Raw genomic sequence first — 18,399 nt, forward strand, 5'->3', positions numbered from 1 at the left:
TTATATTGCAGGGCCTTGATCGGAAGCGGAGCTCCTGTTATTGTAGCCTCGTGTTTTATCTGGAATATATTTATATGTAATTTATATTATATTTATATTTCCTTATAACAAAACACGAAGCTATTATAATAGACATATTTTCTGGATATATCTACTATAATATAATATAAATTATATATAAATTATATATAAATATATTCCAGATATCAGAACAGGAATCTATAATAAAAAGAGCTGTGTTCCCGCTCAGAGCGCTGCGTTGCGCGCGGCGCTCTATTTCGCCTTGGCGCCTTCCTAAGAAACACGCCATTCATTCCCCCGTCACCCGGCTCCGTCCCCATGGCAACCAGACCAGGCTGAAAATAAACAAGCTCCCAACGCTTGACAAGTAGAACAGCGAGCCGGAACTAGGTTAACGACAGAAGGGAGGGGGGAGTGACGAGAGAGGCATTACGAATCCATGAGGAGAGGGCAAGAGGAAGTCCCGCCTTTTCCGCTTTTGTCTAGCCAATCGCAGCGTAGAAGGCCGTGGAGCGGCCAAACGTTTAAATCTCCTCGGGGTTTCGCTGAGGGGGACGGGTAGTTCATTGGGGTTTGTTGGTATCGGTTGCAGACGGAAGTTGTCTCCGCGTCGTAAAAGCGGAATCGTGAAATGGGCAGCGCTGAGGAGAGAGGTGGGCGGAGACCCATGATTTCGGGGGGCGAGGGCGGAGGGATTCAACCCCCCAACGGGGGTCCAAATTTCTGTTTCCCGCTTTCTTTGCACATTGATGCCAATGGGGTGGGGTTCCTTGGTGTAAATCCATAGTCTTGTGGCATCTTAATGGCTATTACATTTATTTTGGTATAAAACTTAGGCGGAATAAATGAGTTTAAGATGCCACAAGATTATAGACTAACGCCGGTAATACTCTAGAAATTGGTCCAAAATAGTATGCCTAATCCTGGAGAAATGATGTTAATTTGTAGCCTCCGGATATATAACCTATCAGGCAACTAGTTCTGTTGGTTTATTACACCAAACCCCCACAGCCATCTGGGCACCTTATTGACTGGATCCTTGTCAGTGGAGGCTTATACTATAGTAAATCTTTTTGGTTTTTTGGACTCCTTTTTATTTGAACCCATATAACTGTGCCACACAGTTTCACTGTTTTTTGGGCCTGGTGAGTGATTAAAAATAAATAAATCTTGCCTCTTGGCTGCATTTGACAGAGGTAGCTTTGAAATGTCTCGGTCCTCTGTATAGACTTGCAGTTAAAAAAAGAATCTGGTTGTATGGCTGTTTAAACTGAGTTCCTACAATAAATACAAGATTTCCTTGCTCAATACAGTGGTATTCAGATAACTGAACACCTGATCAAATGTTTTGCTTCTAAGGCAAGACATTCCCACCCACTTTTTTTGGGGGGGGGGGTAATAAGTCATATATGGCCCTGTTTGGGAACATTCTACATTTAAGCATACCTTTTGATTTCTTATGTACTATTCAATTTGTTTTGCATTTTAGCCAAAAAGTAGTCCTGAGCCATTCTTGTTCTCTTTGAATCCCCAGTTGCCAAACTTTTTAGGTTATTTCTTTATTGTGTTAGCATTTTACATTAGGCCTTTAATTTGAATGCATGTTTGCCCTTTAACTTGTACCTTTAGAAATTATTTTAAATATGTATAAACAACACTATCTGCTCTCTGTTTAATTAGGAGATACTTGTGCTGATTTAGTGTTCTCAGAAATTGAATTACCATCCAGCGTATTTCCAGAGGAGCAGCAGTGTTAGAGTTAGACCTGAGTATGCATATGTGCTTTCAAGTTTGAGCAAGTTGTGGGGTAGGGTTTAAACAGAAAACTACTGTTTTAGAGTATCTCCATTCTGTAAACATAAACTGGTTTATCAGTCAATCTCTCTTCACAAGGAATGCTATGGATTGTAGTTCTATAGAGGAAGAGGGTACTAGGGATTTTTAACTGCAGAAGTATCTCACCAAGAGATATTTCTGCAGGAGGATGGGAGTACGACCCATGGCAGTTAATGATATAAAATTGGTTGTAGCATTGTAGTGTAGATAGGATTTTAATAAGCAGGCAACCTACAGAATGTTCAATAAAGCTTTGAGTTGGTCCACACTACTAATTTTCCCAGGAGCAATCTATTTGCTGTACAAAAGTGACATTGTGGGAAAAGGTAGCTGTGTGTCTGTTCACTAACTTTTCTATGAATATACACTCTGTTCTAAAGGCAGCATTAATTGGGCCTTATTTTGTTTTACTAGCAAGGCATTAGTTGTTCTCGTAAAATTAAAAAATTGCCTATACATAAAACTGGGATACGGAAAGAGAAATTTAAACTGCTGAATGACTAGTGCCCCCTTCAAAATATCTAAACTTGTAGCTTTGCTGTCAAGCTGTTCTGTTCTGTTGGTGACATGCATACTCCGGTTAAACTTCCTTTGGTTAGAGGACAAAATATCCAAAATGGTTTGAAATGGGAAAATGTTCAGCCATGTGGCTTTTTCAAGGACAGAATTTGCCAAAATACCCCTTTTCAAGAGAGGCTATTGTTTATGACAGCCATTTCACACCTGCTGTTGTCCAGATGTTTAGGACTACAACTCCCAGCATTCCTGACCATTGACCATGATGGTTGATACTGATGGGAATTGAAGTCCAAAATATCTGGATGTTACTACATTAGGGAAAGGTGGTTTATAAGATAAGTGACGAATATACAAAATAAGGAAGGTACATTATATTCTGGGTCACCTAGGATTGCACTGTGAAGAACTCCTGTTCTAAGAAAATTTATGTATAATGCTTTCCTAGGTTTTTCTCTTGGCTTTCTCACTTGGCACTTGTCTAAGGTACTGTTTGACATTGCAATGTGTGATCTGTTGCTTGCATCTCCTTTCACAAACTTGGAGGGTGGCCAAACGGGAAAATTTGCAACATGCTACCCAAGAACTGTCTCAGTGTTCTTTGTTACGAAATTGTTGTAATAGCATTTTGATATTAGTACAGTTTGTTAGTACAGAAAGTAGAAATGGTTGAAAAGCCTCTCAAGGTGTGGTAGCAAAACTGGCAGACTATATTAAAATCGTTCCCACAGAAGCCTTATTTATATAAGTCACAGTGGCATTGCAACCTTTATCAGTCATCAAAATGTGTTCTAGTCCTCTTCTGCTGCAGTACATTGTATCAACAATATGATAGGTGTTAAACACATTAATATAAAATTATATTTCATTCTATCCAACATTATGCTAGCAGAAAAATCGCAAGAGTTGGTGCTGTTCCATTAGTGGTTGTGCAACCACTAGCACAACTAGCAGAAGCAACACATAATGTCCTGAAGTCATAATGAATTGTGCAACAGGTTGTGCAAGTGGAATCAAAGTACTGGATTTGACCCCTTTGCAGGGATAAAAATGGGGTTTCTTCAAAAAGTAGAATAGTTGCATTAGTGGAACAACACTATTAGATCCAATCCACTGTTCCTAACCAAAGGACTTGTGTTCAAAGAAATATTGGCAAGACAAAGATGAAAGAAAAGTCAGATCCTTACCTATGGATGACATGCATCTAAAGAAAACAGCACAATCATCTCTTGTTGTTTTTTCTTTCTAGCAATCCTTTCAAGTACCAAAATAAGCCTGTAGGTATTGAGCCAGATAATTGAAAGTGTAGAGTCTTTCTTTAACTTTGACATCATGCAGTTGAGGTGATCCTTCCACTAGCCATACCTGGCTGACGCATGAAATAAATGTTACATTTCAGGCTAGTATTTTATAAATATAGTGGTAGATTGCATAATGATTCCTGAAAATTATTGTAGAATATTTTTTTTTGTCAGTTTAATTTTGCTAACCTTGATATGTCCACAAGTGATTGATCTTGGCCTCTAAATGTTATTTTTTCAGCTAAGATCAGTGAGGAGGTTTACGCATCATTGACTACAGAAATAGTTATAAAGGAATAGGGCTGCCAGTTTAGGCTGCAATCCTATACCCACTTATCTGGGAGTAAGCCTCATTGAACTCCATAGAACTTCTGAGTAGACATTAATAGGATTGTGCAGTTAGTTTCTGAAGATTATTGTAGTAGTTATTAGTGATTGATAAATGGCAATTTTGGACCCTAGTTTGTTCATTCAGTAAATACTGCAGATTTCTGTTTTAATGCAGATCAGAAAGTATTTAAAGTCCTATTTGGAGCCCTTGGTAGAGGGTTCTGCACCTCTCTTCATGCAAACGCAAACACATCCTGTAGATTTGCAAAACCATAACGTTTCTCCTCTTTATTTTAATGTAGAATGGGTCAATGTTGCCAATGATCTTCTGACAAAATGTAACATTGATCTGCATGTTAATAATCTCTCCGACTGTGGAGCTAAAGTATTTATTCACCTTTATGAGTCCATACTGGGAGAAAGAGTGCCAGGTAAGAATGAAGGCATCTTACTGTTTATTATATTTCTGAGATAATTGTCTGTATGCACATTTGTAACGTATAGTAATGTACTGAGTACAGTTGAATGTACATGGGCAATATATGGTCTGTTTCTAAGAATTTTTAATAACGTACTGGGAATACATTTACAATTTTTTTAAAAGGTCAGCTCCCCTAGTTGTAACTAAATATACAGGAAAATATAGACAAGCTGGAGCGTGTTCAGAGGAGGGCAACCAGGATGATCAGGGGTCTGGGAACAAAGCCCTATGAAGAAAGACTGAAAGAACTGGGCATGTTTAGCCTGGAGAAGAGAAGATTGAGGGGAGAAATGATAGCACTCTTCAAATACTTAAAAGGTTGTCACACAGAGGAGGGCCAGGATCTCTTCTCGATCTTCCCAGAGTGCAGGACACGGAATAACGGGCTCAAGTTAAAGGAAGCCAGAGTCCAGCTGGACATCAGGAAATGTCATTACGACATTAGAGCAGTACGACAATGGAATCAGTTACCTAGGGAGGTTGTGGGCTCTGCCACACTAGAGGCCTTCAAGAGGCAGCTGGACAACCATCTGTCAGGGATGCTTTAGGGTGGATTCCTGCATTGAGCAGGGGGTTGGACTCGATGGCCTTGTAGGCCCCTTCCAACTCTGCTATTCTATGATTCTATATATTCTAAATTTAGGAGCCAGAAGTAAAAAGTGAATCAATTTTAAATTCTGAACTAATCTCAGACCAGCTTTGGATATTCTTCTAGCCCATTCCCCTCCCAAATATTTCCTCCCTACCCTCCATATCTGGAACGTTGAAAGGCTCTTTCAGGATAGCATTGTGTCTATGCTGATTGATAACTAATATCTGCAATCTTATAGACATTTACCTGGGAGTAAGTGCCACTGAACCCTATGGGATTTATATCTTTTTTTTTGTTGCTTTTAATAATTTTATTGTTTTCTACAAAAGAATAGAAAAAAAGAGAAGCAAAGAAAAAAAGCATAACAAAACATCACTTAACTAACAACACAATACATCTAATAAAACACATATGCAAAACATATAAGGCCATGTTCCATTTGAGGCAATCTTCATGTCAGATGTATAGGCTATCAGTTAACTTCACTTTAGCCAGCCCAGTGTTGTGTATTAAGGCCACAGATTATATGTAAAAAACACAAACAAATACATCATTCTTTTGCAACTCTTGTATATACTCTATCAGAGGTCTCCAGTCCAATACAAACGAGGTTGTTGAGTTTTCTCTTACTAATGCCATAAGTTTGGCCATTTCCGCCATCTCCAAAACCTTAAGCAGCCATTCCTCCGTTGATGGTACTTGTGTATTTTTCCATTATTGCGCGTAGAATAGTCTGGCAGCTGTTGTCATGTACAAAAGCAACGCTCCTCCTTTTTCTTTAAGTTGATCATCCATAAGTCCCAACAAGAATGTTTCTGGTTTCATTTGTAGATTTGTTTTTAATTTTTTTTTTTGCATTGACAAATGGATCTGAGTCCAAAAAGATTTTGTTTTTTTACATGACCACCACATATGGTAAAAAGTTCCTTCTTGTTCTTCACATTTCCAACAGTCTCCCAACTATGGGGTTTATATCTGAGTAGACACGTATAGGATTGCAGCCATAGCAATTTATGCTGGATCTGTGTAGACAATTTCAACAGTTTTGACAGAACTGTCTTTTATTTAAAGCTCCAATCACAAAATACCTGGGAAAGTGAATGTAAGTTCCACTTCAGTATTTATATATTTACAACAGTGCATGTAATAAGATTTCAGAGTTCCGATGTGTCAATCTGCTGTTATACATGCTTCTACAAATTTACTTATATGAAATGATCTGTGCAGACTTGTTCTCAGATTACACAAGTAGTAGCTCAATTCTATGGTGTGTTCAGAATACTGTTCTTTGCAGTAATTGTATGATGTAATTCCATTATTTTATAGATTTCATAGCCATACCTAGTTGCCAAGAAGATGATGCACATAATGTTCAGGCAATAATAGATTCTTTGGCGTTGGACTACTTGCAGGTCAGCTTATCACATATAACTGGTGGGTACCCTTAATTTAAGCTTGTTGGGAAAATGCATTTATTATCTTTTGTGAGCACTGTTAACTTCATCAGATGTATCATTTTATTTATTTATTACGTTTTTATATTGCCCAATAGCCAAAGCTCTTTGGGCGGTTCACAAAAATTAAAACCATAATAAAACAACCAATTGTCTAAAAACACAAATACAAAATACAGTATAAAAAGCACAACCAGGATAAAACCACGCAGCAGAAATTGATATAAGATTAAAATATAGAATTAGAACAGTAAAATTTAAGTTAAAATACTGAGAGAATAAAAAGGTCTTCAGCTGGCGATGAAAGGAGTACAGTGTAGACACCAGGCGGACCTCTCTGGGGAGCTCATTCCACATCATGCATTTGATGAAGCCTGCTATAGTCCACAAAAGTTTATACCATAATAAAGCTATTAGTCTTTAAGGTGCCACAAGACTCTTTGTTGTTTAGAGTTAGTGGAGCTACATTTCTGATTGTGGTCAGCAAGAATGCATTCATGTTGGTTGCATGAAGGTCTGAATCTGCAATGTGAAGAACTTATGTGTTTGTTTTTAAGGCTGCAATCCTGTTCTTCCTTGTTTGAGAGTAAGGGTCATTGAAAACAATTTGACTTGCTTCAGATTACACAAGCACGGGATTAGACTACAAAGTACTTATGCCCAATTTGTCCCATCACCCACATTGAGTTCAGTGGGGCTTACTCCCAGGTAAGTGGGTATAGGATTGCAACCTTGATCTGCTGTATAGATTTTAAAACAATGGCTTTGGAAATGAAGATAGCTGATGCAAAGTTAATTGTGGTTGTATACAACTAGCAACACCATTGTTATCACTGATCAATGTTTTGGGGCTAAAGTTATACCTTCATAAACAACCAAAACCATTTGAGAAGTGTTTATCCTGAAGACCTTTATAGTATAGCAGCCTCTATCATGTTAGCTCAGCTAAAATCTGGTCAGATTCAGCCAGTGTGGTGGTGGGGAAGTGCTTTGCTTTACCTTTGCAACAAGGAAGAAATTTTTACACTGTCCTCTATGTGAATGTGAGCTGCTTTAGCAACGCAGTAATAAATGAACAAATTGTAATGCTAAACATTGACAAAAACCTGCATAATCATAGTCAATTTATTTGTATACCTCATTTTCCACAATGCATTGTGCTGAAAGCGGTTCACAAAACAAACACATTCTCATGGGAAGTCATTCTTTTCGGTTTATATACATAGGGGTTTAGGTAGGTGTAACTATGCTGGCACTTGCACCTGGCCATGATGATGATACTAATGATGTTATTTTATTTTTCAGTAATTAAAAATGTTTTTAGCTAACAAAGTGAGAGCTGGCAGTCTGAACTAAACTGTAGTTACAAATAAATGTTTTAAGCAAAACTTAGATGGTGCCAACTGACACTCCTGTAGCATGTGCCTGGTTGCCTTAGTATTAAGTGAGGCAGTACCTGGGTTGGATCCAGGATCTGTCTTCTATGGACGGAAAGACTCTGCACATGGAGATGGCTTCAATCAATTTTCAGCTCAATCCATTCAGCAGCATCCCCTGACACCGCCCCCTCTCTGTAGCATTTTTAGGGGGCTGGAGGGGGCTACTGTGGGGAGAAGTGGGACGGGACATATGCTTCCACCAGCCCAGTTGCATGAGCCTAAATCTGGATCCATCCCCATACTGTTTGTAATTGTAAAAACATTGACTTCTCACCAGAATTTGTCAATTTTCGTAGTGGAGCTAGCTCATTCAGGGGCAGTATCTAATCTCTGCAGGACATAAATACAATGCTTTAGGATCTTAGTTACTGAAAAACATCTCAGGCAGCAGGAAAAACAAGGAGTAGGGGTAGTCTCTGTTTTGAAACCTGGACAATTTCAGGGAAGCACTATCTTTAGCACCAGGGTGCCAAAGGTAAGTCAGAAACAGTCCTTCCTCTCCTGGCGAAGCAAATGCACCTACATGGTGGTGGGGAACTCGGTCCTGATTAATCTATAGGAATGGATGCTGTACCCACAGTGGGCTGGATTTTCAGCTAGCTGATCAAACGAAGCAACAGAGTTAGCATCCCCTGCTTCTGCCCTTGCCTTTCATTTAAGGCAAGGTGGGGGATGTGTGGCCCTCCAGATGTTGTTGGACTGCAACTTCTATCAGTTCTAACCAGCATAGCTAATGGTGAGGTATGATGGGAGTTGTGATGCAGTAACATCTGGATGGCTAAATGTTCCCCATCGCTGATTTAAGGTCCATGACCCTGTGATGTAATTATTGGAATGACTTTGGGAGTTTCTCTTTCAGTCCAGTGCCACATAGAGTGTCCTTAAATGCTTTCTAAGTGCTTCCAAATTCAAAAAGCAGGTTGGAAAGGAAACTGCCTCTTCAGGGGTTTCTCTTGCTACATGTTTGTCTTTCAGGGTCAAGATAAGCTTTCATTAATTGTAATGAGCATCCCAATGGAGAGCTATCTACTATACTAGCTGCCCCCAATATAGAACCTATGTGTTGGACTACAACTCCTATAATCAACAGTCAGCATGCTAAATGGCAATTATGAGCATTGTAGCACAACACATCTGCTGGGCGTCAGGTTGGGAAAGTCTATGCTACATAGCAAGAATTGCTTCAGTTTAAGGGATGCCAATTTAAGTGGGAGTTGAGGCATGTGCTTGTACTCCAGCCTCATCCATCATTAGCCCTGTTGTGTAAAAGGCATACACCGTTCGTGCCTTTCCCTTCTCTGCCAAGTTATTAACGTAGATTTCTGTTAAGGTGAGAACATCGTGAAAGGCAATAAGGAGTCCATTAAAAATCTCTTGGAAATATTTGATGGCTTGCTTGAATACCTTACAGAAGAAATCAGTGAGACTGCTTCTCAGGATGGCGGTGAGAGAAAGGGCATAGTAAATGGCATATGCTACTTCTATGGTGAAAGAATATTCTATTTTTTTTTATTTGTATGGGCTTATATTCCTTTCAACCTTGTTTTACTTGTATGGTCTTGTGTTGCTTTATACCCACAAGGGTGTTGGTGGGGAACATTGTTGAAAAGAAAAGGACATTATACACCAATGTGACTTCCACTGATTTGAAAGTACAGTCAGGTTGGAACTATATGTTACAAAGGAAAACTGGCTGCCACTAAAAGCATCAGCCCCATAGCATCCACAGATGTCTTCGTCAGCACCCCAAAGTCCCCCGCCCCTGATAACATTTTACAAGACATGCTGCAAAATGAAGTGCTGTCCACCAGCTGCCTGCCATCTTCAGTTTCCCAGAATGATCTGAGCTCCACATGGAAGGAGGGAGAGCAGAGTTGCCAGGGGAATTGGGGGTGGGGTGGGGGGAGAATAGAGCAACCAGGGTGGTGATGATGAGGAGAAAGAAAGTAATTTGATGGTAGCTTTGTAAGGATTCCATGGAAAAACTAGAGGATCCATTTTAGTGGATTCAACATGTATGGGTGTGTGTATGTGCATATGCCTTCTTTCTCTTTTACCCTGTGTCCCTCTGTGTGTGTGTGTGTGTATGTGTCCATGTCCCATGCCACCCACTTTCTCCTAACCCTAACCATTTTTCCATGGAATCCTTACAAAGCTACCATCAAATTACAGATAATATCTGTCTGTATAGACTGAACCATAAAAATCATGGATCTGGTGCTTTCCAGTGCTGCCATGGTGCAAAAACATAGAATTGAGCCAAAGATCCTTAAGGGATCTTTGTGATTTTTACAAGTGATTATCCCTGGAATCAGTATCAAATCATAAGTCACCTCTGCATCCACAGACGTGTTCTGTGATTTGATAGTGGTTTTATTTGCATCCCGTGTACAAATCTTGAAGGACCATGAGGATCATTGCTTTGGATTCATGTTTTTGTACCATAACGGCACTGGCAAGCACCTGCATTGTGATTTTTAGCATGCAGTCTACAGACATCAATGTAAGCTTTAGTTTTATGGAGTTTTTGCAGGGGGGATCTTACACCAGGTAATAAACATGCAAATTTAAGAGGCTCTGTTTTAATTTTGCAGCATCTAGCTTTCATCCATAGTAGATCAGGGTGGGGGTTGGTGTGGTAGGGGTGTTGCTTTCTCTCTCGGTGTATATGCGGAAGTGATCTAATCATCCATAGCACTTTCTCAAAATTGCAACTGTATTTATAGACTTGTCTAGGCACCTGGCACTTTAATAAACCTTTTACTAATAATATTATTGTAGAAGATTCCTTGGTTCCGCCCTTGCCTTTTGCTTATTTTTTACTCCCCTACGGGGTTTTCCTTCTTTTCGCACTTGTAGTTCATTTCCCCCCATTTTGCAATGTTGTATATTTCCTGGAGAAATGTACAACAGTGTGACTTCGCAACACAAGGTCAGTTGGGCTAGACATTACAGATGAGGAAGGAGGCAAGCCTGCCCTCTTTTGGTGATAGACCAAAGTTCTTTATAATATGTGGCTTTGCCCTTAGCTAGGACTGTAGGAATGAATTCTTTGGAAACCCTATAAGGGTCTGATTGGGAGATTTCCTAGGAGCCATGTATAAACCCCTTTGAGTTTCCTGAAGAACAGCTACCAGGACTGCCTCTCTGCATGTTTTTTTTACTTGCATAATTATGTAGTAGAAACCGAATGTAACAACAATCTATTGGGTTGCCTTCTGCATGTTCGTCACTTCCACTTGGATTCCTACGTTGTTATCATGACATCTGAACCCAGAAATTCTGGGTTGTTTAGGAGTTAGACAACCCAAAGTTAACCCATGGTTTGTTGAGTGAGCTCTAAACAACCCAGGAACTGGGTGTTCATGGGTTGTTTTGAAAGAGGAAGTGACGAGTGCATGGGAGGTAGCATGTTTGCCTTCCCCCATTTGTTATCAGTAATTCCTGGGTTAAACAATCCTGGAATTGTCGATACGTGCAGCCAGGTCATTAAAATGCTTAGAGCTTTTTCTTTTCTTTTCTTTTTAAAAAGTTTTGATTGAGTTTTTCCAAACATAACAATAACAACCTTGAATTTGTAATATTAAACGTATAACAAGCTCTGTTCTGCATAATAGATGACGGATGAGGTTTACAAGTGACAGACAATGAGCATAAGAAAACAATTGACAGGATGTAATGCACTAGATACAGCCTTGGAGATGTTGGAGCCTGAAACTGGGACCTTTTTACATTCAGTACTTATATTCTACTACTAAGCTACACCATAAGTGTAATTCTTTTCCACATCAGTCAGCAAAAGTGATAAAACATTTGGTTCAGTCTTGCATTTTCAGCACCACTGGTCCTGACTGGGAACTTAATGGTCCCTTTAACCTGAAGGTCCCTTTAGCTGAACGTCCTTTTAACAGAAACCATTTCTTTCTTTTCTATGGAAAACAACCTTAAATGTGATAACAAACAATTGATTTTTTATTAACAAATGCTCATTCCAAGGTGATCTAACCTGTCAGATATAAAAGGATGAAATAGCTGGTATAGGGTGATCCTGAATTAGCACTCCTTACATAAATAGACGATGGAACATTAGAAGCCACTGTGCCAGTAGTAAAGTATGAAACAATAAGATTTTGCTGTGCTTGTCATATGCTGGCAGAGCTGCCAGTGTAGATGTGTAGGACGAAGAGGGTGGGATGTTTTGTAAATTTCATTCTTGCAGCAGGCAGAGAACTACCTAGTTTTTTATTCATAATAGTGTTTCTAAACAGATGTTCTTAACCTGATGACGAAAGATAAAGTCCAGAGTGCTTGTCTGGAAGAACAAGAAGATGGCCAGGAGGCACCGGTTCCCTCCCTGAAGTTACCATCAGCTGTGGGGTAAGGCAAGTAGTTGCCAACTCCTTCACTACGTAGTGCTTAACATATTAGTACCATGCATGTAAATCATAGTAGGGTGTCCCCTTGTTGCCCAGGTGATGATCAAATCAATTGGCCATTTATGGGAGTTGTAGTCCAACATATCTGGAGGATATCAGATTGCGTAAGGCTGAATTAAGTAGCAAATTAGCAGCTCTTTAATTTTAAGACCAAAAGTTGATCTGAACAGTGCCAACACTCCTTGGCACTGTTGAGAACAACTAGTTGGCTAAAGCTGTGAGATGTAGCATCTCTCACTAGCATAGCTTCCTGTATTGCATTGAATACGAGGTATTGTGTTGAATCTATTCCTTCATCTGTAGAAAGCTTCTATTTTATTTATTCATTTAAAGTGTTTTCAAGCCGCTTTTAGAGCTAAGTCCTCCGAATGTAATGTACAGAAAAGTGAAAGGTGAGGTACAATGTAAATGTGACCGCATTTGGAACCGTTGTGCAGAATTACTTTGTGAAGCAGTTCTGCTGAGATAAGCTAAGGGTATCGATCAAAGATGGCCCTTGAAGAGGAAGGTCTTCAAGGCCCACTTAAATGCTGCAGTAGAAGGAGGCAAAGTGTAACTCCGTTGGAGTACTTGGGCCCACCACCAAGAAGTTCACGCCAGTCTCACTGATCTGAATGGCAGTCACTTGAGAAGAGATATTAGAATACAGACAGGGTGGCATGGGTGAAGGCACTCTCTCACTAAGGGGCTTTAAAAGTTAAGACCAGAACTTAGAATTAGACCCAGAAAGATATTGCTAGACTGTGCAGCTGAAACAAAATTGGAGTTATGCATTCAGATTTTCTGAGCCCCCCCCCCCCCAATACCTGGGTGGCCACATCTTGCACCAGCTGTAGCTTCTGAACTGTCTTCAGAGGCAGCCCCATTATAGTAGTCTAGTTTGGAGGTTAACAGGGCATGAGTAACTGTGGCCAATGCTTCAGGGCTGTAGCTGGTGTAGAAGCCAGGACTTGTAAAAAGGACTCCTGACCATAGCCACCACCTGTGCTTTCCCAGGCAGTGTCAAGTCCAGGAGCATCCCAAGCTGTGCACCTGGTCTTCAGGAGGAGTACAACCCCATTCAGGACTGGTTATACGCCACTCTCTGAGTCATAGAACCTTCATCTTTAAGAATCAAATTTCAGTTTGTTCTCCCTCATCTATCTCAGCACCAAATCCAGATACTTGTTCAAGTGTTCCACAGCTGCCTCTGGATCCTTGGGTGGAAAAGAGAAGTTGAGCTGCAGTATATTGATGACATTAAAGCCTGAACCTCTAGAAGACTTCTCTTAGTGGCTTCACAGATGTTGAATAGGACGGATATAGGATGGTACCCCATGTGTCAAAGGCCATTGGACCGAACAGGAATTGCCCAGTACAGCCAACTAGGAAGGACTGGAAATGCTCTAGTACTGTGCCTCCTAATCCCAGGCCAGACAGTCAGGACAGGAGAATGCCATGGTCCATGGTATCAAACGTTACTGAGAGGTTACATAAGAACCAAGAGGATTAGGGTCTTCTGCCAGTACCACAAATGGAACTTGTTAGGCAACTAAATAATTGGTAGAAATACCGTATATACATCATTGACAATCTGAGCCCATCCCAACTCTCATGTGAGTGTGTGTAGGATTGCAGGCTCAATGTACTTGGATTATAAGTATCACAAAAAGCTTTTCTATGGTTAACGTAGTGCAGCCTTCCCCAACCTGATGCCCTGTAGATGTGCTGGATTGTATCTCCCATCAATCCCAGCCAGCTGGCTGGGGAAGATAGATGTGGTAGTCCAATAGATCTGGAGGGCAACAGGTTGGGGAAGACTAATATATTGTTATAGCCCTCTTGAATTACTAAAGATGCAGAAGTGGTCCTCAGTATTGTTTGAATTGTGCTCCTCTCAGCAAGAGTCACCACCTTGTGGCCAACTCAAGTAAACAAATTTACTTCACTGTATTCTGTTTAGATCTTCTCATTCATCAGATATATTTGTTCCGTCCTGGGAGGTAGATGGTTCAGAATCTACAAGTGAGCTAATTAAGCTTGGCGACACAGCTTATTTGTTTTCTCTAAGAAATGAAGGTGAGTCAAATCTACAAAAAACAGCAGCCAAGTGTTAGCGACATAGTGGCTGCTGCATGGAGATAACTTTAAATAGTTCTCTGGGGAGAGCTGTTTCCACACAAAGGAATGGTCTGCGCCAGCTTACCACACAGGCTGAGCAATCTCTCCATTCCACTGCAAACTGCCGCCCCCATAACAGCACAAGACAACAGTTATGACGTCTATGTTTCATGATCATACCTTCTCTTGTATTAATTTCTAAGATCAGTTACTTACACCAACAAATAGAAAAAACTGTAATCATCCAGATGATGATGGTCAGATCAGGTGCCAGTATGTGAAAACTGAAAGTCTCTAGCTTAGTGATCTAGTGTTGAATAGGCTTTAGGTCAGCTTATTAATTTACCATTGAAGCTAGCAGCTTAATGGCCAATATCGTGAAGCTGAGAGATGTAATTCATTTGTACCGTCTATATAATTTCACCAGTAAGTAATACTTGAAATCAACACATATGGCAGGCCGTTTGTGTGCATGCTATATTTAGAATGCAAAACACTTGATATATGTTGCCTGCTTCTGTCAAAATAGATTCAGAATAACCTTGGCAAAGATAGAAGTTTAAATTTAAAAAAAATTCAGTCTGTTAAACTAACCTGTAGCTTAAATCAACAACTTTAGTAAGCAAAGAACATACTTTAGAAGCAGTTACTTTGAAAGCCTTATCAATATAGCCATTAAATAGTGAGCCAGGAGATCTCTTAGGATTTGCTTTCATTCATAGACAGGAACCAGCCTTCCCCAATTTGGGTTCTTCCAGATGTGGTTAGTCTACAACTTTCATCAGCCCCAGCAAGCATGGCCAATGGTCAGGGATAATGGGAGGTATCTTAAAACCTCTGGAGGAAGCTATGATGGGGAAGGCTGCCCTAAATAGTATTGGCAGGAAGAGGAAGATGCTAAGCGATGGAATGTCATAGAGGGAGACCCACCGTGGGCAGATCTTCCTCTCCACCGGCAGCATGAAGTACGTTATCCTCCCAGGGACTATAAAATTGCACCACTGCACATTCACATTGAAATGCTGTCCATAATTTCAATTTCTCAGAATTGCCAGCAGCAAGAGAAATACCAAAGAAGAAAATGGAACCTGAAGGGCTTGCAGAATTTAGAAAACCATCAAGTGACAGAAGGGCTTTTGCCAGAGAAATTCAAGGTGAGTGTATATCTACATTCCTCAGAAACGTCTCTAAAATATCTAGGGTCTCTTTACTGGGATCAATTGTATTAATATAATGGATCATCAAACAAAAGTCAAACCCAGCTGGTGAAACACAGAGTGTTTGATCTTTGTTTGGTGATTTAGTGGGGAGCATGACTTTATACTTGTGTTCCATTTTTTTATACAAAGGCTGGGTACAATTAAAATCAAATAAACAATAATACATTTATTTTATTACTATTATTCTGCAACTCACATCTATATCTTCTTCTTCTTCTTCTTCTTCTTCTTCTTATTATTATTATTATTATTATTACCTTTGTGAAAACTTTGGATGGGATAAAGTCTGTGTTGTAAAAGAACTCAGTGGACGATATCCTAGTCAACATGTCCTCATAAATAACTTGCTTGTTTCCATGCCAGGGCCAACATTTTAAAGGGAACTGTTCAGCAATGTGATTTAAGTGTACGTATTGCCCATTTTTAAAAAGTACGTTTACTTAGCCTCTAAACGGTTTGCCTTTAAGGAACAGAAAAATCTGCTGAGTTGCCTAGAGCGCAGTTGAGTCCCAGTGCGAAAAAGCTTGGGGAACCGATTCGCCCAGCGATTCCTTTGCAGCCACCTTATCAGCCTTCAGTACCTAGACCCCCTTACCTAGCTGAAAGAGGCAATGGGATTTCAGACAGGCGTTCACCACCACCACCACCAGCAGCAGTACTACCACCGGAAAAACCTCAAGACCCTATATCCTCTGATGTAAGTGAGGATGCTTCTTCTGTTCCTCTTTGTATGGTCAGTATTTGTTTTGTGGCATGGTAGAATTTCAATGGCTTGGGATACCTGCTTGAACTATTTCCAGGTTACCACTGCTAGGCCTTCCTATTTCATCTGAATATGCATGTTTCACTTATTCACAGGATAAGTGGAAGAGTCTGTTTCCGATTAAATAACATTACTCTGTCTCAATTAATTTATGAGAAAATCACTAGCAAGTCTATATAAATGGTCTTTTACTCCATGAAGTCTGAGTAAATATAATAGAAGCATATTGGTGGTGGTCTGCAACTAATATGAGTGATAAGGATATGTGTTGGAATTCAAGATTACTTGGAAGAAGTGGTTGCTATTATAAGAGGGATATCTTCATATTCAGTTCCACTTCAACCAATATGAAAAATTTCAGGTCTATAGAAGGCATTGCTAGCAAATGGAAGATGGTTATATATAAAGCATACATAATTGGATAATTGGGAGCATTCTGTTGATACAAACATACTTGGCATGATATCAGGAGGGAAGGGATAAATAAGATAACATTACCCAGAGTTTCCCGACCTGGTGCATTGCAGATATGTCAGACTACAACTCCAATAATCCCCCAGCCAGGCCTAACATATTACAACAGTTGGAACATCTGCATTTTTGGAATGTCTGCTTCAGTCAAAATACACCATTGATGATACTAGTTTTTTAGATGAGAAATGGATTCACATCCTTTATTCCACCAGCGGAAGGACACCTCTTGCAGAACGGGACCTCCACATCCTCTCATTCCGTGAACACCCCCTCTCTTGCGGTTTAGGGACCCTCTGGAGAAGATTTGGAATGGAAGAGGAGAGGACATGGAAATCCTGTTCTGCATTTTGTTTTTGTTTTGTTACACCTTGTCTCTCTAAAAAACTGTTATTTAAATGTCAACTAATTTTATGTACCATATTTCTTCGATTGTAAGACGCCATCGAATCTAAGGCGCACACTAATTTCAGTGCCACCAACAGGGGAAAAAAGCTTTGATTCAAAGAAAAAATAAATTTCTCCAATCAGCCAGCAAAGCAATTTTACAGTACATACACGCAGCGGAGGGGGAGAGGAACAGGGAGCGAGCGAGACACAGACACGCACGCACACGCATAGAGGCAGGTTACATGAATGGGAAGCAGGAACCAATTGTCCCCTGCCTGGGAACGGACAGCCACACATGCATTCAAAAGCTGGTCTGCACCATTCACACGGACGGGAGGGGGTGGGCGGGCGAGCCCAACCAGCGCTGCTCAGGTGATTCTTCCGTTTCCCATCTCCTTAACAGAGGCGAGGCCGAGCTCTTTGGAAGCTCGCTGGCCTGCCGGAGCTGGGGTCCCTCCCAGCCGGCTCCCGGCGGCAACGTTTGAGATGCTCCGAGACGTTGCCCCTCTCCCCCCCCCCGCTTCTCTCTCCACTCCCTTCTCTCTCGCTCGCTCTTCACCCCCTACCCTCTTTCCCCGCCTGTCCCGCTGCAGACTCGACAAATGTAATTACCGTATTTCTTCGATTCTAAGGCGCCGTCGAATCTAAGGCGCACCCAATTTTTAGAGCTGTTACTTTAGGGGGAAAAGTGCGTCTTAGAATCGAAGAAATACGGTATTATATATGGTGATTTTTGTGGTTTTGATCATATTTATATGTAAACCTTTTATGTTTTTAAAAAAGCATGTTGCCCTTTCATTGCAGCCTGCAGCATCCCCTGGGCAAGAGTCTGTGCCCCTTTCAGGTGGCACCCTTTCGCTATCCAGGGTCCCTTCTGGTAAGAATGAAGATTGATTGGTAATAAATTGTACTCTAATATTTCTTCCAACACTGTTTTCCTTCTATTCTGAATTCATGCTCTTGACCTGGGGAGAAATAGGCTTTTGAAAACCCAGTGCTCATAAAAGTGCCTACTTGTGGTCTTGACTGTTTCTCTCTTCTTCTTTTGC

At 40.5% G+C, this 18,399-nt stretch overlaps 1 protein-coding gene across 1 annotated transcript in view; it reads left to right on the plus strand.

The window, feature by feature from the left end:
• The first annotated feature begins 583 nt into the window (after nt 1-583).
• Nucleotides 584-18,399, plus strand: part of CEP95 (centrosomal protein 95) — a 31,683-nt gene continuing 13,867 nt past the window's right edge. Inside the window, exons 1-9 of the mRNA XM_063120011.1 lie at nt 584-674; nt 4,307-4,435; nt 6,404-6,511; nt 9,301-9,414; nt 12,239-12,347; nt 14,349-14,464; nt 15,553-15,660; nt 16,194-16,423; nt 18,155-18,227. Of these exons, the coding sequence (XP_062976081.1) occupies nt 653-674; nt 4,307-4,435; nt 6,404-6,511; nt 9,301-9,414; nt 12,239-12,347; nt 14,349-14,464; nt 15,553-15,660; nt 16,194-16,423; nt 18,155-18,227 (1,009 nt within the window). The 5' untranslated portion in view covers nt 584-652. The remainder of the gene's footprint in view (nt 675-4,306; nt 4,436-6,403; nt 6,512-9,300; nt 9,415-12,238; nt 12,348-14,348; nt 14,465-15,552; nt 15,661-16,193; nt 16,424-18,154; nt 18,228-18,399) is intronic.

This window comes from Elgaria multicarinata, chromosome 3, assembly GCF_023053635.1.
Source record: "Elgaria multicarinata webbii isolate HBS135686 ecotype San Diego chromosome 3, rElgMul1.1.pri, whole genome shotgun sequence".
In the NCBI taxonomy this organism is placed as follows: Eukaryota; Metazoa; Chordata; class Lepidosauria; order Squamata; family Anguidae; genus Elgaria; species Elgaria multicarinata.